The sequence below is a fragment of the Silurus meridionalis genome, chromosome 26, assembly GCF_014805685.1.
Source record: "Silurus meridionalis isolate SWU-2019-XX chromosome 26, ASM1480568v1, whole genome shotgun sequence".
NCBI classification, from domain to species: Eukaryota; Metazoa; Chordata; class Actinopteri; order Siluriformes; family Siluridae; genus Silurus; species Silurus meridionalis.
Window position 1 is genome coordinate 4,636,057 of NC_060909.1, and position 26,594 is coordinate 4,662,650.

Here is a 26,594-nt window from a genome sequence, read left to right on the forward strand (position 1 = left end):
CTCTCTCTCTCTCTCTCTCTCTCTGCATTCCTTTCTTTCTCAGCTGTCCGCACTTTGCTTTTTTCTTCATTGAATCTCTTTCATCTTTACTATCACTCTATCTCATGATAATATAAACAGACTTTCGGTAAAACAACTCCTCTGCTGTCATCAGTTGAAGGTGGCAGGTGCTCCACTGTCGCTGCCAATCAGAGTGACAGGAACAATCAGGAATCACAATCCCCAAACACACGACGCATCAAGCCACACACGCAAGCACTGACATGCAAAGTTGGGTTTCGAATGTGCAACAAGATGAAATGAAGTATAGGAGGGAAAGTTTCCAGGTTATATTTAACCAAACTGGGTTTCTTTTAGACAACTTAAATGAAACGGTCCAAACATCTGTATAAAATCCTACATCAGGCATGACCGCTGTAAAAAATTTCTAGAAGAAACTGGTCAGAGTTTTTATCTGCTCATCATTAACACAGCGTCCTCCTGTTCCATATTTATTCCCCATTTGCTGTTATAATAACCTCCATTTTTCTGGCAAGATGTTCCACTCGATTTTGACAAGGAAATTAGTAAAGTCACATACTGATGTTAGGTGAGGAGACCTGGGGTGCAGTCATCAGTTTATCCCACAAGTGTTCAATAGGGTTCAATAGCAGGTCAGAGCTCAATAGCAGGTCACTCGCGATCTTCCACACCTACCCATGTAAACCAAATCTTCATGAAGCTCACATTGTGCTTATTGGCATTGACATACTGGAACAGTTTTAATTCTCCTTCAAGTCAATAAAAAAAAATGTAATGTTATATATATATATATATATATATTTGTGTTCCCCTAACTTTATAGGAACAGTTTGGGGAAGAACTCATTTCCCTGAAAAAGTCAATGTCCCAATACGTTTGTATATAGAGTGTAGTTACACATCTTTATAGTTTTGCCTACGTTTATACAGTATCTGTATTAGTTGTAATAAGTTAAGATGCCTAGGATTTAGTTTTATTTATGATTAAGCAAGTAATGTCATTAGCATATATGAATAGTCAGGAGTTAATGCGAAAATGTTGTGCATTTATGTTGATCCGCATATTTTGCAGAAACCAAAATGATAGAATTCACAAAAAACATAAACGTGAAAATGTAGAGCATATGTTGTAAATTATAAACACATAATTAAATATATGTAGTTTTACATTCATTGGTTTCTGTTTTTTTGTATATAATGTGTATATCATGACTAACCCCATAGATTTCCAGTGCAGCGAGCACCGCTTGTGTTTGCGCTCTACTGTATGTAAACTCTAAACTAAACTCTAAACTGTACTTTACTGTATGTATTATTTTTATTCTATTTCTCCACCCCTATTCTGCAATCGATTGATTACGCGACTGTGTTCATATGTTCTGTGTTTGAACAAGGGAAAGGCATATACAACCCCAATTCCAAAAATGTTAGGACACTGAAAAAATTGAAACAAAAACGGTGCAATGATTTTCAAAACTCATTTTATTCACAATAAAACAAAACAAAAAACATGTAATGTAAAGGACTTTGATTGCTGCACACATTTCTCTCAGAAGGAAAGATGGGCAGAGCTTTACCAGTCTGTTAAAGACAAATCGTGGACAATTTCAGAATAATCTTCCTCAACATAAAATTGCTAAACAATTGAATATCTTATCATTTACAGTAATATTATGAAAAGTTTCAGAGAATATGAAATCTTGAAAGACCAAAATACAACAAATGACACCCAGAACTGTTGAGCAGCTAGAATCCTGTATTAAACACATATGGGACACATATGAGAGGCATGTCATTGACATAGAATTGTCCCATATATATATATATATATATATATATATATATATATATATATATATATATATATATATATATATATATATATATATATATATACATATATATATATATATATATATATATATATATATATATATATATATATATATATATATATATATATATATATATATATATATATATATATATATATATACATATATATATATATATATATATATATATATATATATATATATATATATATATATATATATATATATATATATATATATGGGTTGTTTTTGCTTGTTTTATTGTAACTAGAATATGGATTTATGGATTTATGAGATTCGCAAGTTAATAATTATGTTTTTATGTACATTTTGCACAGTGTCCCAACTTTCTTTGGAATTGGGGTTGAACAAAGTCTATTGATAAACATGGAGTAAATAAGAGTGCATGTATCTCCTCTTGCTGCAGGTCCAGATTGGTATTTGATGAGAGTTGAGCTAACAGTCCTGGATGTCAATGATAATGCTCCAGAATGGACAATGGTACCCTTTCCCTACCTGGCAGTGGTGTCTCCCAGCGCAGCCCCAAGTACACTTGTGTACAAGCTCACAGCTCGGGATGGTGATGAGGGCATCAATGGAGAGGTGGAATACTTCCTGTCTGATGGTAAGACAGATCGTTTCATAACCAAATTTTGTTTCGATATGGCAGGCCAGGCTGAGATAAATGCTGAGAGCATGTTTTCAAGCAAAAGCAGATGGGAGGCAGTCAAAGTATGGCAGACAGATATAAATATACCAGCATGAGAAATTCAATTTAAACCCTATACAAGGTACGTGCTGTGATTACATAAACAGAAGTTAACATAGTAAAGGAAAATCGCTATAGACTTCAACAAGTTCAAGCTGTTCCTTAAAGAGAAACTGCTCGGAGTCAATAACGTTTACGTTTGCATTAACAGCATTTAGCACACCCACTGATCCAGAGCGACTTACAGAAGCGTAAAAGAAAAGGTCTACCCTCGACCACTTACACATTAAGCTTAATTGATCTTCAGTGATCCAAGATTATCTTCTAATGTTGATTTTTGTTTTCTTTTTGTTCGTTTTTTTTTCCCTTTTGTGTAATGGTTTCCTGCAATGCCATTCGAATACATTTACTTTTTTTCTAGCTCTTTAACCTCCACATAGTATGCACATATGTACCAAAGATTTGAGTGGCATTGCTGCTTTGTGCTTGCAATTCTGTAAGCCTCTCTCTAGCTGAGCCGAGTTTGTGTCATAAATCAACACATGGTGTTCTGAAACTCAAGTGTTTTCTGTCTCCACTACTTCTAGATTTGATTTATAATTAATATAACATGAAACATAGCTGGAAGATGGTGTGTGAGACAAGGAGGACTAAGAACCATCAATAAATCAAGCATTAGAACGGCAGACTACTGCTGAGAACTGGTGGAGGTGGAAGCTTAGTGGTTAAGGCATTGGACTTTGGATCTGAAGTCCATAAGTTCAAATCACAGCAAAATCCTGCCAGTCCTGGGCTTCTGTGCAAGGCCCTTAAACCCAAAGCTGCTTAGTTATATAAATGAGATAAATGTAAGTCTATCTGGATAAAGGCGTCTGCCAAATTACATAAATATAAATGTTCTCAAAGTTGCAAAAATACAGCACCAAACCATGCCAGAAATGCTAAATATTAAAAAAAAATTGCAATATAAACATGCTTAGTATTTCAGGGTGAAGCACGGATTTAAAATCTGATTGTCTGATGGAGAGATTTACTATTACCTAATAACACTAATAGGATAAATGAGATGGTGACTTAGTAAATTAATGCACTGCATTTTACTGTACTCTAATACTGTAAAATACTGTTCCTGTAGGAGGTGATGGCCGGTTTGACGTGGACAGAAAGACAGGTCATGTGCGGACCACGGGTTTGCCTCTGCAGAGGGACCGGGAGTATTTACTGACTGTCATGGCTGCCGATCGTCTGGGGAGTCGCGGTACTCCTGCCATCCTTTCCGTGATATCAGGACCCAGAGCCCCACAATTCACCAATGCCTCCTACACAATATCCATACCTGAAAACACGCTCGAGGGACAGCCGTGAGTAATGACCACGCGTTCAAATGCAAATTTATCTAACACCATGCATAGAATAATCTTTCATACGGCGCGATCGTTTACCCGGTACCAGTCACAGATTGCTCTTCATTATCTTCATCATCATAGCAGTTACTTGTTGATCTTTGCTCCCGTGCTGCTCTTTGGACTGCCCACTGAAGCACGGAGTGTGAGCTCAATAGAATTCATGCATAGCTCATTACTGGCCCTATTTGTGCACCTCTCTGATAAAAAAGCATTAACCATCTATGACACAATGTAATTTTCACGTGCTGTCACATGACGTCCGATTAAAAATTAAAAAGTGATACATTTTTCATTTAGCTTTTTTTCAAGCTGGAAAGAAGAGCGTTTTTTTTTTACTTTGTTTACTCAATGCTGAATATGCATCCGATTAATTTTTCTTTGGCTTGTGTTTTCACTACATGAGCTGATTTGCAATTACATTTCACAAGAATAAACACAATCCCTACAACTTGGAGACGTTGACTAATCCTAAAATATGGTTTCTCATTATCCTTATTTGCTTTACTTATGTTGTGTCAGAGATTTTACTCTCACACCATCCGGTCCATTATCTTTCTTGAAATATGTATGCATGCTCATACTATGGAGACATTCCATAGGTTAAAAGGAAAAGAAAACATTTAGGTAGGTATTAACAGTCTGATAACTGTAGATTAATCAAATATTTCTGCTTTTTTGAATGAAATGATAGCCTGACTAAGAAATAAATGCTTTTTTCTAAACATCTGGTTGGTATTTGCTTATAACTAGATGACTAAGCAGACATATTAAGCCCAGATATAGCAGAATTGTGAACAAATTGGACTAATTATAAAGTTTTAATAGGATGATGTAGGACAATGGCCAATGATGTGTTTGGTGAGCCAGTTTAGTCTAAGTAGCCACATTTAGGTTTTTTAATGGCATTCGGAGTCTAGTTGTAGTGGAATTGGCTTGAATATCATCAATGCTTATGTGGCATTCCAGTCATAAACTCTGATTTATCTTGGCTGAGATATGGTCTCCTCAAGGTTAAAATATGGCTCTGTTCCCTTGGAGCATTGGTGGTCTTGGACCATTACTCAGTACTCTGAATGTTAGAAGCTGATCAGGTTTAGAAAGTCAAAAGTCATCCAAACCTAAATTGAGTGTTAGCATGTTCATGGGTGACAAATTACACAGTAAGGAGCAGTAAACAAGCACATTGGTCCATGTATGTTGTTTTTAATCATTGTTTATTACCCTGGCATACACAAATATAGGAAATTAAATCTCTTCTGTTGTATTTATGTCTTTATTTTTTATATATAATTGTTTCACCACACAAAAGCTAACAATTAATATGCATGAGCCCAAATATAAAAATAATGATCGAACTGTCACCAGAGGTGACCTGAAATTACAAGTAGGTTCTTCTACAGGCTGTTCTCTGGTTAAGCTGTGCACTGTGGAACCTTATTTTGCTTTCATAAAAGAGGTGATAATATTGGAATCCACATATGGGTGATTAAATTATTCTAAAATAGCAGCTCCTGGAAAATCCTGCTGATGCTTTTCACCTGCCATATCATCCTCTCTATGTATATAAAAAATAAGGGATTAATCCATATTAGCAGTACATAAGGCAGTAATCATTAATCACCCTGTTCTTGCTATGAGCTACACTTTAATTGCTTTTACATGTGCAATTATTCAACATCATTCATTTATTTTAGGTCTAAACTTAGCAGAAATAATCAAAAACAAGCTATAAGGAGCTTTTTTCCAATATTTATTGTTTTAAAGCCAAAAACTATTTCGAACCTCATTTCTTTCTTTTTTTTTTTTTTTTTTACATTTCAAAACATAAACATTTTAATTCCTTATCTTCGTTCCTTCCACCACGAATCAATCCCTTTGTCTCTCATGCTGTTCTTTTTTCTATAACTGATTCATATCATATGAGCAGCCATGTTTCGGTAGCCTGGCTGGTGTCTGATCAGTCTCCAGACCCTCAAGGCTTTCATCACTAGTTTCTCTCGGTGCCTTGTGATTGTTTTAGGCTGTAATCTATTGCAGAAATGATGGTTGTAGGCTTTGTTTATGTCCACAGGCCTTCGGTGATTAAGTGTCCCAGCACAAGTTTATTCACTGAACTCCTTGCAGAGGCTAAACGGATAAACGTTTTCTCATGGGGTTATCGCTGTCAAATTCAATTTGCAAAATGTCTACTCTTCCATCGACACTGCTTGAATTTGTAATAGTGAGCTTGTCAAGAGAAAGATTTTCTTTCATTTCATACCTGGATAGAAACACTATTTTATAAGCCAGAATTTTTACACACAGTTTCATACCCGTACAAATTTTCTATGTTGTGGGACCTTTGACCCTTCATCCTCCTTGTAACATCTCTCTCTATTTCTTCTGCAGCTTTTTGGTCACTCCAGCATTGTCTTTCCAGAAGGAACCGATCAGCTATAGTTTGCTTATCAACCCCAGCAGCCTGTTCAGCATTGATCAGGAAAGTGGAGAAATCAGCCTGACCCGAAGCCTGGACTATGAGACTGACCAGCACCGCTACCTTCTGCTCGTGAGAGCCAGCGAGAACAAGGACAGCCTGAGCAGTGCTGCAGAGGTGAGACTTAGCGGAGCCAAAGCTAGTATGCCTAAGGAAAAAAAACAAACAAAAAAAAAAAAACAAATATATATATATATATATATATATATATATATATATATATATATATATATATATATATATATAATATAAATAATATAAATAAATATACAAATCTTGCGACTTGAAAATTACATTTAATGGCACTCTAACGACAGACAGACAGACAGCTAGAATCATTTGGATAGATAGATAGATAGATAGATAGATAGATAGATAGATAGATAGATAGATAGATAGATAGATAGATAGATAGATAGATAGACAGACAGACAGACAGACAGACAGACAGACAGACAGACAGACAGACAGACAGACAGACAGACAGACACCATGGGAGTTCAGCTCAGAAACAATAATTTAGAAAATCTAGCTAGTTTACTACGAGTGGTCTCAAATTGACATCGTTGACCTTTATTTCTTATTTTACGTTGCTTCTTTAGCTGACTCGTTATTTAAGGCTGACTTTCTTTATTTAAAGTTGACATTTTTATTAAAGGTTGAGATTTTGAAAGAGAAAGAAGCATGAGATTAACCCTAAAAAATGTCTTAGTAAGGGTGTTCTTATTTAGATTTTGTTCTGAAATTAAGACACTTTATTCATTACCATCGTTCCTTTACTTTTTCTAAAGATAATCCTGTATCCAAAAGACAAATACAAATACATTTAGGTATTTTGAATATATATACAGGTTCATTACATAATAATTAATAAGTGTGTTTGAATCGTTTATTAATACTGCAAACTATTTGTTTTTTAACACAAAATGAACACTGATCATCACAGTATTAGATTTTACTTGTATATGTGATCAGACATTAAAACCACTGATAAAATGGTAATAATAATTTTACTGGTAAAATGAATAAGTAGAAATGAAAAAAAAAAAAAGTCTCATCACACTGGTGTAATATATGAAGGTGGTCTGGTCTGATGTTGATGTATCACATTCTATTTTATAAAATGTGGACAGCTAGGTGGATAATTGTCAAATATTCAGGGAAGAAATGGCACCAGGGTGCACTTTGAACGAAAATCTATGGATGAAGTGTGATGCTTTAGAAAATGTTCTGCTTGGAAAGCTTGGGACTTGGAATTTATTTGGATGTTATTTTTAAGACATGTCACCTACCTAAACATTGCTGCACACAAAGAAACACTTGTTCGTGTTACATTATTTCCAGATTAGCAGTAGCCTCTTTTAGAAGAACAATACTCCCTGAACATCCACAATAGTTTCAGGAACATGGCAAAAAGTTCACAATGTTAAACTTAAACAGGAAGTTCAAGACCTTCAAATTTCCCAGATCTCAGTCTAATCGAGCATTGTGAACTTTTTTGCCAGGATGTTCTGAAAAACCATGTCTGATCCATGGTGGATCCAATTTACTATTGATAGGACTTAAAGGGTCTGCTGATAACGTGTTGGCACCTTCAGAGGTTTTGTGGAGTCCATGCATTGACCAATAAGAGCTGTTTGGAATTTCCTTTTTTATGTTTAGGATTTGTTTGTTGTATTTACCGCTGCTGGACACTGGACTGTTTCTTTACCTGAATATAAGCCACCACACTCATGTCATTGCTTAACCTTGCTTTTTCAGTCTGTGTCCAAAATCTTTTCTTTTCACTTTTTTCTCTCCTGTCTATCTTTTCACCATGTCATTGAATGGATAGCCATCACCACTAAAAACGATCTTGCTCTCTTGTATTCAGAACCAGTTGAACAGCCAGTTTAGCTGCTTCGCACAGTGTATCGGAAGCACTTATTTCCTGTGCAATTTGATGTCTTATTCAATGTGATGGACCTGGATTACAGAAAGTGTGGCTCAAATGAACCCTTCAAGTCTTCCGCGTATTCTATTTTCAGACCTTATCTCTGACTCTTGATGGCTCATTTCTCTGCAAGGTGATAGAATTTTACAATTCAAAGTTTCTTCAGAGTCTGCATCACCCACTAATAAAAGACTTACAACACTTGGATATGAAGTACAGTTTGGAAGATTTCCATGAATGCATGAGTAGTTTTTGTTGTAGTTTATTAACTGAAGCAATGACCCTATTTTATTACATATTTTATCTTTTTGCCACTTTTGGTGGATTATGTTTAAAAAAGGTTTTACAGCGTTACTGTGTTTCATGTAGTGAATATGTTTTAATTTTTTTTTTTAAACATATAATACATTTTAAAGAATTCATTTAATGGAAAAGCCTTAAACACAAGCTGAATTTGAATATCCAGAATGGCATTTAAAATATACAGTGGATATAAAAAAGAATATAAAAAGACTACGCACCCTTATGAAATTGCAGGTTGGTAAAATATAAAGACAAAAATTACGATATAATGTCCGACTTATTCAATGCAATATTCTAGCAGGCAGAAAAATTATATATATTTTATACATTTTTAAATGTTTATAATTTAATTACATTAGTAGATTGTGTTCATTGAATTTATTTATTTATTTATTTCATTTTTTGGCAGGTTATTGTCTAAATGTTGAAATGCATGGCTGAAACAGAGAACAACAGTGCAAAAACAGTGCAATGGTAATGATTTGAGCCTTCGACCGACCGTCACATGCATCCCTCAAAAAAACAACATGACCCTTGAAACTCAAATCTTGCTTTGGCGAAGGCACGTTCCATGCTGCTCAGTGATCCATGGGACTTTTTTTTGTCCCAAGGCGAGTCAGTCAAGCACAAAGACATGTGGTGGGGCAAGAGGATGGCACAAAACAATGCTAGTGCACTCAAGTGCAAACACTTGGAGGCCTTGATAAGAGCAGTAGAGGGCAATTAAATGACAGGCAGCTGTTCGTCAGCTCTGTTCAATCTGTGAAGAACTGTGAACTGAAGTCTTGGGGTTATATAAAAAAAATAAAAATGATTGAGAGAGACAGAAGTGAATGCTGGACCATGATCTGCAACTTCTGTCATCTCATATACCTTTATTCCCTTTTTTTTTTAGTTCATGTCACATTTCACTGTCATCTCAAATATTTTTACCTTATCATCACAAAGAGCTTGAGGTCTTGTTCTTTCCTACTCATACTTCTTTTAAATGAATTTGAGATGCTCAATGAGTTATAGACTTGTTAGGGTCTTCAGACTTCAGAGTGCTTCTGGAGGAGCTCAGCCTATTTTGATCTTCTCTGTTTTGAAAGTTACTAAGCAACTGTCCATGGGCTTTAAAGATGCACCGTCTCCCTCTCGCACACACTCCCACACACTTCCTTTAGTGACAGCAGCAATACGTGAACCTGATAATCGAATGAAAATTCTGAGTGCCTTCTTATCTTTCATGGAAAGGCATACGTATGAAAGGCATGTTGGGGGAAAAAAATGAATCATTTCTTACTTCAGCTTATAATATGACTGTGTATTACTGTAGATAAAACTCCAGGTGATGTAATACTTTTGTAATAAGTAACACTATACGGTATGAATCCAACTCATTGATAATTAGCAACCAAATGAAGCTGTTCCTGTGAAGTAATAGGCTACTAAGCATTAGGATGCATAGCACCTTGAAAGTAATATACCTGTGGGATTTACTGCAGCTATATCTAGCTTAGAGTGTCGTTCTGGAACACAAACGATCACCTTCTGTCCAATCAGACTTGAGAAAGAATCAATGTGATTGAGAAGGGCTTGGAAGGAACCAAAAAAACAATGCCCATGTGGATCACATTTGAGGAAGCAAACAGAAAATCACATTTTCTTTACTTTTACTGAAGGGCTAAATATTTGGCTTGCTTGCTTGAACAAGTAGTAACACTTTACAAGAAAGCTTAGTTTTTAAACCAGTAGAGTAACGGACAATGCTGACCGATAGATTACACACAATATAACTCCAGTTACTGCAGGCATATAAAAGAAAGTGCTAGTTAATGGCAGCACGAGTGCACATGAGCCACGCGATACTGCGCGGCACCTTTGAGCGTCTTTATAAAAAGCTCTTAATTAGCAGGATTTTGTCTGCAGGTGTTAATATTCAGGCAAGACAATGCAACGCTGCTGAGGGCAGGCCGCCCGTTGAGGCGTGCTGGGACTTGATGTTTCATTACACATTCTTCTCAACAGTACTGCTGAGATCCAAGCCATCATAAGCAACAAGACATCAATGTATACCACCGGATATCTCAATCCTGGACTCTGCTCAGAATTTCTCTCTTGAATGATGTGGTGTACACTTTTGACAAAAAACTAAAAAAAAGTTTAGTACTTAAAATTAAGGAATTTTTTCTTACCCGTTTTCTCGTGGTCTGGATATAAGTTGTTTTCTCATGATAATGAAAATGTTCTCGCCATAACAAAGTTGTTTTCTCGCGAATTTGACGAACATTCAGGGTTTTTTTATTTTATTTTATTTATAGAGCACTTTTTTACAATGGGCATTGCCTTAAAGCAGCTTTACAGAGATAAAGCAGTTATTAAGTTGTATAAAAAGTATATGAATTCAGCACCTTTATGTTTGTTCCATATAATTGTAAGTTGATCCGTGATGAGCGAGACAGTGGTGAAGGTGGCAAGGAAAAACTCAATGACATGGCATAAGGAAGAAACATTAAGAGGAACCGGACTTAAAAGGGAACCCATCCTCATCTGGGTGGCACCAAATGTCCATTCATTGCAGTTCCATTGTAGAGGTGTGCAGTGATGGGCGCTTTAATGCAGAACTGTTTAAGCAACCTGTGGTCCTGAGCCACTGTAGTAGACTGGCGATATTAATTACAAACCAAATTCGTCCTCAAGTTCTGGAGTTGCTCAGCATGGATTTTTTTGTGGAACCATCCCCATCTGCACAATTGAAGAGATCTCCATCTATGATCAGTTACATTTTTCTGTGCATTCGGCATTAGAGTATCTTCTAGATGCAGCATCTTTGCTGCATCATGGATGATCGCATTCGCTTTTACCAAAAACTGAGTCATGAAAATGAGAAAACAACGTTAAATCGAGATCATAAGAAAACACTTTTGTTATGGCAAGAAAATTAATTTCTGATCATAAGATAAAAAAGAAAAAATATAATTAATGTAATCTTAGGACTTTCATGTATAATAGAAATATTCTACACTTATAATGGTCTAGAGAACAAATCATCGGACAGGAAATGAGCTATTAAACAAAAACTGTAGATCTACTTCCTGCCCCCTCCTTGCTGGTTGCATTTATGAACTTGTTTTCAGGCCCTTGATTAGTTTTAGGACTACAGACTGGAAATACATTACCCATCAGCCACTTTACATCACTTGATCACACTCACTGTCACATGACTGTCTGCACCTGATTCAAATTTATGGTCATTAGTCTCACAGTCTTCCACAGTTGTTCTTGCTTTCCACAGTCCTTGTCCACAGTTTCAGGTTATGTTGTGTATATGGTTGTATGTTTTAGCACTTAAAATAAGACATATGGCAGATAACCAGATAATGGCTAAGCTCAGTGTATTAGTTTCACATCAGTTTTTTATTTGCACTAGTTTTTCCTAGAGCAATTGGTGGCACAAGAGGTCATTTGTTTAATTCTTGCAAATTTTCTGACCAGTGATTTGTTGATCATTAAACACTTTATCTGGTCATTTCGGCCACATTTTTCTTTGCTCTTTAACACTGATTAGTTAGAAATGCAACTTCAAATCATGCCAATCTGCCTCTGCTGGGCCCTTGAGAAAGGCCCTTAATCTACATTTGCTCATATCAATTGCATGCTTCTTTGGCAATGAGATTAGAAAGAGAATAAATGTTGTTTTTCTTGCCAGTGGTGTATAAAATTCAAACTGCTGAGTTCAGCGGAGTGCATGTTTTATTTTTCCCTTTTAATTTTATCTTTAGCTTAAACGAGTCAAAGCTTTGCTACACTCTTTATGCAAGCTCAGCTGTTGAGCCCAGCAACACTAAAAACGAAGTTCATTTCAAATTTGCATGTTGAATATAATGTAGGTAGAAGTGCTTTTTAGGATTGAAATGACTTGCTGTGGTTTGTATTGAAGTGGTACAGTAGCTCATTGGATAACATCTTGGATTTCTGATCAGTAGGTCACGTATTTAAATCCCACCATCACAAAGCTACCACTGCTGGGCCCTTAAGAAAGGCCATCAATTGCTCAGCTGTATGTTGCCAAATGCAGGGGTGGAAAGTTCAATTTACGGCTTTTTCAACCTAGTTTATGAAGCTAACAACAAGCACAGCAGAAGGCAACAAGAAGTCTGGGGTTACTGTGGATGAGACAGAGGGAGTCAGTGATGTAAACATGACTGAGAACAGAGAGATTCCTGATCACCTGATCATCATCATCATCTTTTCTCTGCTTGTGTTCTATGTGGTGGATGTTCAGCCTGGATACATTCATTGGGTAACAACTTTTGAAATTAGTTTTGTATTAGAATCTTAATATGACGTGAGGTCCAGGTACCAGCATGACACTAAAACAGGTCGTAGTAATGGCTACGTTTTACTGCATGTGCATGTCAGAGGAGGAGTGTGTATTGTTGCTGTCTCTAGCCAAATTCAGTGAATGTATGGTGGTTTAAGATGGTTTGTAATGGTTTTAGAAGGTTAATGTTGGTGTTTATAGATTGGTGATGAATTCCTAAATTACTGACCATAAATAGGTTTGGGATAATAAATAACAATGACGGTTCTAAATAATATTATAGCTCTATTTTACATTATTATTGTCATTGATACTTGATGTTTACTATAATACAATATTGCTGAGTGCTCATCTACTAGGGCAGAAAGAGCTGGGAAGAGAGAAATACGAAAAGGTCAAAATCAAGTGATTTTGTTTTGCTCTCTGAAAAAAAGAGAGGCATATTTGTAATAATTCACCAAGGTATGCTCAATTTGGCAGGGTTCATGCTGAAAGGGCAATCTAGCCAAAAAATCTTCCTGTGTGTGTGGTAAGAAATGGGGACAATTACCGCCAAATGCTTTCCGTGTGCTCCCTCGCCCCCTATCACCAACACAATCAGTGTCTTTTGCTAGAACTCCGTAATATCGTCCCATTGTACTCTTTTTCCTTCTAATCTCTTTTTCGTTTTATTTCCACGATTCGCCTTGCTATGGATCATAAGCGCACCATTGTTAGTCTCAAAACACCTAGCACTGATTAAAGATATTTCTCTTCTTTTCTTTTCTTTTTTTTTTGTTTTGTTCCCGTTTGCTTTCACTCTACATCATCACCATTTCTATTTTCTTTCCCGCTTTCTCTGTGTGCACCAGGTACGTGTCATCATCACAGACGAGAACGACTGTGTACCAGAGTTCCTGCAGTCCATTTATAGCAAAGAAGGCGTCCCAGAAACAGTAACGACAGCAACGTCTTTGCTTCAAGGTAAGGATTTATATTAAGTTCACCCTGGAGAACAGTTGAATAAAGCCCATTAGAATCCATTTAGAGTGGGGGTGGAAATGTTGATGTGCATGGGGTTGGGCTAATGGACACAATGAGCTTATGGGATGCCTACACATGGTATTTATTTATTTATTTATTTGTATTATTTTTTTACAGTATTCTGGCAAGAATAGGTGTTTTTACATACACTGAAAATGTCTTTCTATTTGGGACATTTATTTATAGATGTTTATAACCAAAATGGCTCACACGTTAACGTGAAAAGAGTTTTGTTACCACTTTACAACTTTTAATGCTAGTGCTAAATTCACAAGTGTAGATCTTTCTTCTCAATGCTTCTCAATGTTGTGTGCTAGGCTAAATAGGTTTGGTGTTGACCTGCTGGGAGTTTGTACTGTATGTTCAGCTAGTATTCTTGATTTTACAATTAATGAAGACTGCAACAATTCCAAAAGTGTCTCTGTGATCTCCAACAAACAGACCATTTAGCCAATCACTCATCTTAGATTAGATTCAAATATGACTTGTTGTCGTTGTTACATTGATTTGCATTTAATGCCATTCCTAATATGATGTCTGGATCTACCTATGCTACCCTACTGTGTGAATGTGATCGACTGTGTGTGTGTGTGTGTGTGTGAGTGAATTGTTCTCCTTTATCTCATTGCTAAATTAATTTACGGTTGCTAATTAAATTTCATTTACGATTTTTAGATTAAGTAGTTCTCAATACGGACCCAGGAGTCTGGGAAGCACAGCCAGGGGTGTTGTGATTCATTTTTTTATTTAGTTACAGCAGTGGAACCCCATCATCAAGTTATTGCTTTTATTATATTATATTATATATATATATTATATTCCAGTGTACGTTTCTACAAGTTTTATGGCTCCAATAACTGAACAGAATGAATTCAAACACAAAAACACCAAACACAAAGGACTATAAATAATGTGTTGGGTATGTGGGAAAGTCAGGAATAAAGAAAACTATGGCTGGAATATGTTGAAAAATTATTATAGTTACATTTCAATCAAGTTTATAAGATTATTTTTGTACAGAGGAGTTTATTTTATTTAATTTTACAGTTTTATTCAACACATTTTCATAGTCTTGAGCTAGGAAAAAAAGTTTGAAAGGTTTAGATAAAATAGAAAGTGACAGGTGAGATCAAATATAATACCATGTTAAGAACTTTGGAGAAAGAACTGATTACTGTAATAACGTTTTAAAGCTGTAAAATAGATTGATGTGTACAGAATTACTGTAAAAACAGCATTACTTTATTTTTAACAACTGCTCGATTCTGGTTAGAGTCTGGTGAAGTCCATTTTGCGGAGCACCAGGTGCTAGTGAAGTATTTTCTATTATAAATATTAGTACATTTAGAATGGAATTGAAACAGGATTGATCCCTGCTTGCGAAATTGCATAATTCAATTCTCTAATTATGTATACTGATAATGGTCACTTATCTATTGTTCTAACTACTTATTAAAAGCCTTTTCAGCAGGCTGTGGTGTGGTATTGTGGGATTAAACTAATTGGATTTTCATCTTGCTCCTGCTGAAAGTGATGGTTATCTGAATCATTTGAAGAACTTCAGACCAGAGATAGACCTACCTGAGAGATAATTACAGTGCAATTGTCCAGTATACACATCATTGAAAATGCTTGAAATCTTCTCTCTCTCTCTCTCTCTCTCTCTCTCTCTCTCTCTCTCTCTCTCTCTCTCACACACGTTTTTTGTAAGGTATTTAATTGAGTTGCTTGCTCTTCCTTAACACTAATGTAAATACTAAATACTGTATTAATATTGGGCTGACAAAATTAATGCATTAACAACACATTAATAAAAATTCATTTTGACAGCACTAATTTTATTAATACACAAATAATTCAGCACAAATTTCTGTTTAACCTTTTTTTAATACAAATATAAATAAATATAAAAGAGGCTAAATTAAAGCCTTTAACTCAACACACATTTATTCACCACATCCTTTGTTTATTCAGATATAAAAAAATAAAATAAAAAAAAAAGCCCAGTGGAAATTTTTTTTCATCACTAAACTTGTTTTAGTTGCAAATCAAGCACCAAAAGCTGCTATGATGCACACGTCCGGCAATTAAATCCGTCCGTGTGGAAACAGCAAAAGTTGTCCTATAGGTTTACAAACAGTGGAACTTTGGATTGCAAGTAACATGCTTTACGAATGCTTAGCAAGACGAGCAAAAACTTAAATTTAAGTTGCATTGCGAACATCGAGCATCACGCAAACAAGACAATGCTTCTTTTTCTCTCAATGCATAACTCAATAGCATTTGCGCGCACATACTGTTTACTGTAGTATTGTGATCACGTGTGTTCTAATGGAAGGAGATTCTCCCTCCAAGCAATAACCCTCACCCTCTTCCTCTCCTTTCTCTCGTCTCCCTCACTCCAGCCATAACTTTTTTAAAGGTAAAGCGCACGATTATTTGTTTGAATTTTTTAAAAAATCATTGTTATTTGTTTTGGATACATTAGGGGCAATAATTTGTACATTAAATACCATTCAAAAGGATTTTTAGATGAATATTTTTGGGTGTGAAAAACAGATTATCTAAATTTACATTATTTCCTTTGGGAAAATTCGCTTTGCATTGCCCATGTTGATTAGAGTATTACAAACTGAAAAAGTATTAATTTAAGGTACATTTGGAACAAATAAAAATTGTGCAATTAAAAGGTTTGCGTTAAGTTTGAGTTAAATCATGGCAATCATGCGACTATTTGCAGTTTAATATTTTAAACGATTGACAGTACTAATAAATACTTTTTTATTTTAAATAATTATGTTAACAACCAGCAGCATGTGCTCAGCCACAAAGTGAATTCCTTATGCAGAGCGACTTACAGTTTCTCAGTAATACAGCTAAGCAATTGAGGGTTAAGGGCCCATGTTAACAACCAGTCACATGTGCTTACTAGTCAAAATTTTATTATCATAATTTTATTATCACACACACACACACACATACACACACACACACACACACACATACACAAACCTAATTATTATTTTTGTAGGGTATTTTAATCGAGTTAAGGTATAATTATAATTATAGAACAATTATAGTTGTCTATTATTCAAATGTAATAGAATTATAAATACAGTAATATAAAATACATTTGTTTGATTTTAAAACACACACACACACACACACACACACACACACACACACACATACACACACATTATATATATATATATATATATATATATATATATATATATATATATATATATATATATATATATATATATATATATATATATATATATATATATATATATATATATATATATATATATATATATATATATATATATATATATATAAAAAACACATACTCTTTTTTTTATAATCAGGAGTAAAGTTTCTTTTTTTATTCGATCACTTACAGTTTTCCATTGATGACACTTCACTTTGCTGTCTGTAAATTGCCTGGCAAATCTTGCCATGCATTTGCTCAATTTTGCAGTCTTGCAAGTGCATTTATACCACACAGTGGCAAACATATGCCTAAGGCAATAAGAATCATAGCAAAGCTTGATAGCATGATGTAAACAGGTACGTGGATGAAAGGAGGAGAGAGAACAGCTGCCGGCGCATCACTGCTTGTACATGAAGCTAAGACAGCGAAGAGGAGGAGGTGGGGAAGGAGGGGTGAGACAGTGAAGTAAAACAAATGCTGAAGAGACTAAACAAGTGGCAAATTCAGACCCAACAATGTGCAAAGTAGTTTCTGTAAACAAACATCAGGCTGGGTGTCTAAAAAAAAACAAAACATTTTTTTTTTTGTCTTGTAACTTTTGGAAAACAAGCTTTTGGCAACCATTTCGGTAGATTAACTAAGAGACTGCTGGCAGCTTAAGGAAGGTGAAGCAGAGAAATGTACAGCAGGTATCCTGGCTGGGCTCAGCAGGTACGGCTGAACCGGAATCTGCGTACGGAGTGAGTAGGCTTCCCGCAGATTATCCAGCAAGCTCGGCATGCTTCTTACGCTCCGATTAAACCACCTCTGAGCAGCAGCTGAAGGTGCAGTTCATTTTCAGACAGATTATTAGTCAAACCCCCTTTAATGAATGAGCAGGAAATGTCACGTAAAGGCAACCGCAGAATCCTCTGCTCTGAATAACTGAGATAATGAAATCTGAAATTCCACATCGCTATACAAAACATTTCAATATGCAAATCTCATCTTTCAATGCAAAAAAAGGGTCCTATTTTCATTTCTTATATGCAAGTAATATCTGATTAACCTCCTCTGGGAACCCTTCCTTCGGTTTATTTTTTGCAAAAAAAGGTTATTATTCCTAGGACTGCATCTTGTAGTGCTTTATTAAGAAGCAGGAATGGAGATTAGAAAACTGTCTGTAGGATTAGTGTGCTGGGAACGAGAGGACCAGATTGTACCCAGAGCGATGACAAGCATATATTATTGTTCGAGAATTCAGGCAACATTATACAGTCGGAGAAGTCTCTGGTACTCGTGGATTATACCTACATGTATTTATTAAGAGATAATCAAAACGGTTTAACGGTTCTATGACGCACATGGCATTGACCTAAATGGGTATAATACATACTATTGTATATTCATTACTATAAGTATTTCAATTTGAGGAGTGACTTTTACTTAAAATTCAATACATTTCAAAGTGAAATGTTTTATTTTTCTTTGAACTACATTTTGCGAAATCAGTCGTTATTTATGAGCGAATAAAATCCTGGTCAAGCACACAGCAAGTCACCAATCAGTGTAGAGCGCACGATCTGTTTTTAACTGTTTTGAGTGATGCTTTTTTATCAGTGATAGATAAGGTACACCATGCTTTTGAATGGACTTAAACATCTATCAGTACTATTCTATGAGGGCAAATTAAATAATAAATGCAATTCAGGGTTTCTTTCTTCTGCACATAAGCCTTTATAAAGGAGAACGTTCTCTCTAATTCTCTGGGAACGGGTAGCTCAGTGGTTAAAACATTGGACTTCTGATTCGAAAGCTTATGAGTCCAAATTCCAGCACCACCAAGTTGCCACTGTTGAGCCCTTCAAACAAGGCTCTTAACCATCAAGTGACCGGTTGTATAAATATGATCATTGTAAGTAGCTCTGTATAAGGATGTATACATGCAAAAGTGATACATGGGCAGTGGTAGCTTAGTGGTTAAGGTGTTGGACTGAAGAGTTGAAGTTCAGAAGCTGAGTTTAAATTCAAGCCACACCAAACTGCCATTGCTGGGCCCTGATTTTGCTAAGTTTTGGATAAGGATGTCTGCCAAATGCTGGAATAGTAAATGTCTAGTTACAGATACACATTGAGAGAACCCTTACTCTACACAGGTCCACCAGAACCGCTAGATTAGGCTTGTGGTCTTGAGACAGGTTCTCATTTAACACTGTTTATGGATTCATTTAAATCTAATGAGAAACGGCATGATTTTCTGAAATCCACTGGAGTATACAGCAAGATAGTAAGACACTAGGAAGTACAAACAATGACAAAGAACACATACCTCAATAAAACATATTTATAATAAATGAAACTTCATTACTGTCTTCCCCCTGCAATTCATGCTGACAACATAATCTCTTTAAAATGAATGATTCAAGAATGTCTCATTTATTTTTCGATCTTTTAAACACATTCTAACACGGACCATTTGATAAATGCTAAATGTTGCTAAATGTTGCTAAATCCTACAAATCGAAAATAAGGGATAAAATATTACAGAGTGGTGTGTTCATGTTAATATGTTTCTTATTTTTCAATTAATAGATGTCACAGTGATTTGTTATATGACAGCAATTTGCCAATGCTATTCAATTTTTATTTATCATAAAACTACATATTTTTGTAATCAATTTAAAGCTACGTGTAATATATAACAACCTGCCACTTGTTACAGACGCTCAATTAATAATTTTTAAGAATCAGAATTAAGAATTCAATGGTATAATTATTGCCAGGGGTTTATAGGGTTAAAGGCATTGAAAGAAACAAAACTTTAAAATCCTAAATAATCAAATATATTATTATAACCTATATGGACAGAAGTTTGCAGACACTTCAAGATTCATATACAGTGGTCCCCGGGGGGTTACGTTCTAAGAGGCGAGTTCCGAAAATCCGTGAATTTTGGATGCACCCCCGCAGCCCCTATAATACCTTAGTGAATTCATCTAGACATTACACCAGTAAGTACATTTTGATGCAAAAACAGAAAATGTGAAGTAATCGACATAAATGCTTTATTTATCATTTAAAATTAATAATACAATAATGTGTTTTAAAAAATGTAATAAAATTTGTTAGTGAAAACACAGTTTAAAATGTTATTCCTAACATTCCTGAACATTCTGTCCCACTGCGAATTCCGGTGAATTTTAGGATGATCCTCAACTTGCTGTTGGTTAATTCCCAAATGAGAACCCGCGAATTTTCCGAGCTGCGAGTTCTGAACCGCAAATTTTCGGGGGTTTACTCTATGCTTTTTGAATTTCCCAGTCCCTATTTGCTGCTATAAAACCTTCTGGGAATGTATTTCACTAGATTTGAAATTGAGATTGTAGAGAATTATTTCAGTCCACAATGGTTTTATTAAAGTCAGGTGAGGTGAGAAGGTCTGGGTTGCGGTCATCGTTCCAATTCATCCCAAATGTCTTTAATAGAGTTGAGGTCAGAGCTCTTTAGAGGCCACTCAAGATCTTTATGCATCTGGCTTTGTGCACAGTGCCGTTTTCATTGGTCTCCTAGTTCAATTGAAAGTAAAACTGCTAACTGCTCCTGCATTCAAAAACATTTCAATTGTGTTCAACTTTGAGGCCACAGTTTGAGGAAGCCATATATGACCATATATGACTAGAAGAATTAGGTGTCCCAATGCTTTTGACCATGTATTTCATTCCAAAGTAACTTTTTTCCACTATTGGCTATTGGTCATTTTCTCATATAGATATACGTACATGTCGATTTTTTTTTTAGAATTGATTGCAGGTGCTGTAGGTTTGGGGTTGACTATAATGTGGATTAATGTTTGTTCAGGTAAATGGTTTTTTTTTCAGATGTCAGTGCCAAACAGTTGCCTCCTACACGTCCTGCCCACATGCCAAGAATCCTCATCTCTGTATAGCTTTGCCCTGTCAAGCAAAAGCAGACCTCTTAATTCCCAATTCATACGGGTAAAATAATCTCCATGAAATGAACGATTGAAGAATTTCAAAGTTTGATGTACACGTTAGGGAAATTGATTGGTGAGCGGAAATTGTAGCTTTTAAATCCCAAGCAGGGTGTAATCTTATTCAACCCTGAGGCACAGAATGCCGTTTGGACATCGAAATTGCAGATTAAACCATGTACTACAAACCGGCTTGATCGCCTGATCTACACATTACAGAGCTCACACAGAGATTATTTGTTAGATAGTTGATTTGATCATCGTGATGATGTGGAGCATGTTTTTGAAAAATGATGTGTCCCGGATGATAGAAGTAAAATGATGACTCTTTGAGGTATTGGGTAAAGAGGTTTTTTTTTTTAATTATTATTATAATTTTGTTTATGAAATAACATTGCTGATAGTATTTTTTTTGAAACTCCCACAGGAACATCAGCCAACTTTAGTTTTTTGATTATTAAGTTCATATTATCCCAAAAATAATATGTTGGTATTCTGCTGGCTACTGTAAATCTTTATTTTATGCACATATAGCAGGAATTTGGCTTGGATAGTAGATTTCTGCTGAGCCTCATTGTTTAATGACAGCTGTTAACATCTAACCTTTTATGCCATGAAGTTGTAAATAAAGCACATCTCAGAAGCCCATAATTTATCATCTGAAATTCAGCAAAAAAAAAGACGCTTCAGTTAGTGCAGAATCAGGAAAACTATCCCTAGAATCAAGAAATGTTTACCTCAGTTTTTTTTTTTTTTCCTTTCTTTTTTTTTCTTTTTTTCCCTTTTTCCTTAGGGTGTCGACTCACAAAGTGACTGCTGCGTGTGCAGCTTTTCATTCTGAATAGTATACAAAAACGGCCCATGGCCTATTTGTGTTCAGCGATACTTGTCGAATGCAATGAACCTCTCAGCCTGAGACCTTCTGATTGCATGTCAGATTCACTTTGTTATAAGCAATTTTTACTTAAGCAGGTGGAAACTGCATATAGCCTATCTATTTTCTCAAGAAAGCTTAAATGTATGTTGATCCGCTTAGTCTATGAGCACAATTTTCTCTTGTTCACTCTCATCACCCTTCACCTCTCTTCTCATCTATTTCTTCCTACGTTCTCTTACTCTTCGACTTTCTTCGCTTTCTTTTGCTCCTCATTTCTTTCTCATTCTCTCTTCTTCTTCTTCTTTTTCTTCTTCTATCTCCTTCTCTGCTGCAGTGTCAGCCAGCGACTGTGACTCGGAGCAGAACGCTGACATCACTTACTACACACTGAGCTCTGATTTCATCATCTCCCCCCATGGCACTATCTTCCCGGCAGGCGCTCTGGATTACGAGCGCCCCAATCATTTGTACGAGTTTGTGGTAATGGCCGTGGATAAGGGCGAGGTGCCGCGGACAGGCACGGCTACGGTACGCCTGCGGATGGCTAACGTCAACGATGAGACACCCGAATTCTCCCAGCCAGTGTGAGTTTCGAAAAAATTTACTTCCGCATGTTCATTTCGTTCCTTCGTTCGGGAAACATGTAATTTTAAAAAGCTTTCAAATTATTGGGACAATTTTTTATTTATTTATTTTTACAGAATTTAGATGATTTCTAGGATGCGCTCGTAACGTCAAGGTTGCCCACTGTATGTTACCCACAATGCACTTCGAACATTACATTCCTGCCAATTCATTGATTTCCGTCCAGGATCAGCTGCTCAGTTCTGTGTAAGCATGGACTCCATAGCTAAGTCCATGTCCTCTCTTGTCCATTTGTGTCAGTCTGGGGCTGCAACATTGTGCCAGTGTTGATGGTTTTGTTGCGATGAGTTTAACTTTTTTGCTATTTTCCCCATTTTACTTGGGATCATGTGCTCTTAGCTTGGTTAATTGGCCGATTTTCTGGCAGCCTGCTCACTGAAGCAATGAGGCAGGTTCAGTGAGCCATGCATTCATTTGAAGAGAGGGAAGGAATGGTGGATCTCTCCCTTTTTATGTCCATAATGCATATTTTTGCATAACCTCCACTTTGATTATTATTGCTTCTGTGCGCTGACTATAAAATCTTTCCAATTTTTGCCATACTGTGGGAAGAATATAGAAATATAAGACATAATGGACATTGTGCCTACCTCATTTTTTTTATAAGAATCTTTTTGAATAAATTCTAGCATGAGATGATAGAAATATTGACTTTTATTCGTGACTCAGCTTTACACCTGACCTTCTGTCTCTAAACACCCATCCTAGTGCATCCAATGCCCACTGATTATCCTCCATCTCGCCTATTAAATAGCAGAGCCTGCTTGTTGTCCAGACAGTAATTGAGTAGTTTGTAATGTCTGTCACTGTTGTTTGTTCCAATTCACTGGGCTAATTTGGCGTTACAAGACGCTGGGGCTCCTCCGCTAAGACCAAAAATGAGCCTTGTCACTCAAGCAGACACATCTCCACAGTACATCATTACTGGAGCTGCTCGTCTGAGCCGGATGGAGACGAGACAAAGAAAATAAAATGTGAGAGAAAGCGGCTGAGTGATAATTTCTAAAAGAACAGGATGCGATTTTACAGTGTTTTGAGACCTAACAGAGAGAGGGGATGTAATAAGGATCATAAAAATACATTCTTCCGCTTGAAAGAGAATTTGTTCAAATAAATATATAATAAGTAGTGGTTAATTTTGTGTGTGTGTGGGTGTTTGGGGTATCTCTGAATTGAAATGTGTGAATAAATGTTCTTGGGGAAGTTTTACAATTGCATTACATTATTTTTGTGAAGGTTAAAAAGACCACCTATATGAACACCTATCACCTTTTCTGTCTTAGCCATTTTATTAGACCAAAGCTGCACTGAATTATACTTTCCTTGTCCTTGGTCTTAATCAAAATCTATAGCTGTGTTTCCATCATCTGATGGTTTTTATCATCTTGTTATATATTTGCCAGTTATCTCTCATATTGTTCCTCTTCACTGGCTGGTTATGCACAAAAGGATTGTGGGGCCTGACTATCACACTCATATGTTCTACCTGAACATCCTATTATCAAGATTGCTCTTATATACCTACACTCGTCTGAAGAGGCTTTCTACTATATTTTGTGGTTTGACCGTAGGGATTTGTGTTTACTAATGAGGTCAGGCACTGATGTATGACGAGGAGGAGGCCTGGGGTGTATTAAGTGTTCCCATTCATCCCAAAGGTGTTCAGTGTGGGTTTAGGTCTTGGTTCTGTGCAGATATTTTATTAGGATTAAAAATGTGTTTATTTTGCCTCCTAACGCTAGATTAGTTTATTATTTTACATAATACTGACAAATGGGAATTAATTTTCAAGAGATATACAGCCTATTAAAAGAGCATTATTACTATCATAATGACATTCTTTTTTTCCATATTCATTGCTATTGAAATCAAAACATTTTCTTACTTATGCATAGGGTTGGTGGGTGAATATAACAAATAATTGACTACGTTAATAGCTAAGGGAAATTTTTGTTTGAAAGCCAACCTTTATTACCAAATACAGATATGATCTTGGACCATTAAGACATTATGATTACTCCATTTCTAGAACCATATTTAGGTTTTGACAGTGTTAGCAGTGATCCGTGTTTCTTCTAAATGGCTAAAAACAAGTACAGTATGGTTGTAGAAATAACATCTATATTTTTGGTATTTAAAGATCTTTTTTTTTTATCTACTTTTATACCACACAGATACAAGTACAGTTTATGCTTCTTATAAATAAGTATGATTCAGATAGGATTCAAATACTGCAAAGGTACTCCAGTAATAATTAAATTACCACATCTCTGTGTAAAAGGAGCCTAATCTGAAAAAGGAATCAAGAAGTCCAGTATCAGCTATAAAGAAATGGTCAATGTGTAGCTGGGAAAAGGCCAGATCTAAATTATAGTGTGTGTGGTGGGGTTTTTTCTGCAGAAACTTTCAAGTGCTGTGTCTTCAGGCATTTTTGTTTTGAGGGATCTTCAGGGCAAATAAAGCCAACTAGTTCATTCTACCATTGCAGGACCACAAGTGTGCTACACAAGTGTAATTACAAATGTTCTTACTGCCAGCGTGATAGCGGTATTATCAGGCACTTTGTACTTTTTTGTAAAGACACTACTATCCACTTTCTAGTTGTGGATTCTGCAAAAAAAAAAAAAAAAAAGATCTGCACAAAATGTTACCAATAGTTTTTTTTTTTTTTACCAAAAATACCCATAGTCCAATTTGAACCTATAGTTGTATTTTTTGTATTCGTGACCTATCAAGTGCAGAACCCACTGACAGTCCATCAAAGCCCCATCTGCACTTGACCTTTATCAGCTATGATGGACTTTTACACCCCTCCTCAGATGATGCATTCGGATCGGTCAAACACAACATACTGCTGCTTTTCCGATATGCCAGTGGAGAGAAATGCGATATTTGAGGCTGTATGAGTACAAATAGTGGGCAGGTAGGTGAGCGAGATCTTCATTGTCAAGTTGTCAACGTCTCTGCTTTCTTTTTCTACATTTTAAAACCTTTTGTTCAGAAATGTCTATGCACCTGGGGAAGTATTCCGAGGACCTTGTGGGTGGATTAAAGATGCCGCACTGTTCAGATGTGATGTTTCGGTGTCACCTTCACCATTATGTAGTGATAGAGATTTTCTGTGGAACGGAAGCAAGGCAAGGGCCTAGTAGGCACATTTTGGTGGGAAATGTATTGTTGGGGAGTCTCTAATTGACGACATGATTTTACTCCTGTTGTTTAAGCCATATTTATTGAGAAACTTGTGCAGCACTGTGGGCTGTTTTACCTACTCTCAGTCGGCTAAATAACTTTAGAGGAGTTTATACGTTTTTCTAGTGAAAACATTGTTGGTATAGGTATATTCTGAGGTGATATGAAATAAAGCGACATTTTGCTCTATGCAATTTAGAAGAGAAGTCAGAGAGTAGGAAATAAAAAAATATATATTTCTTCCATTTCAGAAAACAACCATTATCTGGACAGTTAAATGTTTAATTGAAAAAAATTGCAATAGATTATTTTAGACTGGTTCTGGGTTGATAATCTGAAAACCAGGGATTCAACATCAGCATTACCAATCTTCTATTGCTGAGCCCTTAAACAAGGCCCTAAATTCTTTTCTGCTTTGGGGTTGATATATCAAGGCTGATATTGTGCTCGGACCTCAGCTTCCTGAACTTTCAAACAAGATGGGTCATGTGAATAAATAAATAAATCATGTATATGTGCAGAAGTACTAAGATGCCATGCATTATAATATATTTTTCTTTCTTTTTTTTTTTTTACGAGTTTTTTCTGATGATCACTAGAAAATTAAGTCCTGATCTGGCGAAAACAACTTGTTAAAAGAAACAGTTATTTATAGTTTTAAGTCATGATAACGAGAAAA

General features: G+C 35.8%; 1 protein-coding gene across 1 annotated transcript in view; it reads left to right on the top strand.

Moving 5' to 3' along the window:
- Positions 1-26,594, top strand: part of si:ch211-186j3.6 (neural-cadherin) — a 285,200-nt gene that overhangs the window by 83,707 nt on the left and 174,899 nt on the right. The window contains exons 2-6 of the mRNA XM_046840706.1: positions 2,283-2,480; positions 3,700-3,925; positions 6,359-6,563; positions 13,840-13,951; positions 22,413-22,662. Coding sequence (XP_046696662.1) covers positions 2,283-2,480; positions 3,700-3,925; positions 6,359-6,563; positions 13,840-13,951; positions 22,413-22,662 — 991 coding nt within the window. The remainder of the gene's footprint in view (positions 1-2,282; positions 2,481-3,699; positions 3,926-6,358; positions 6,564-13,839; positions 13,952-22,412; positions 22,663-26,594) is intronic.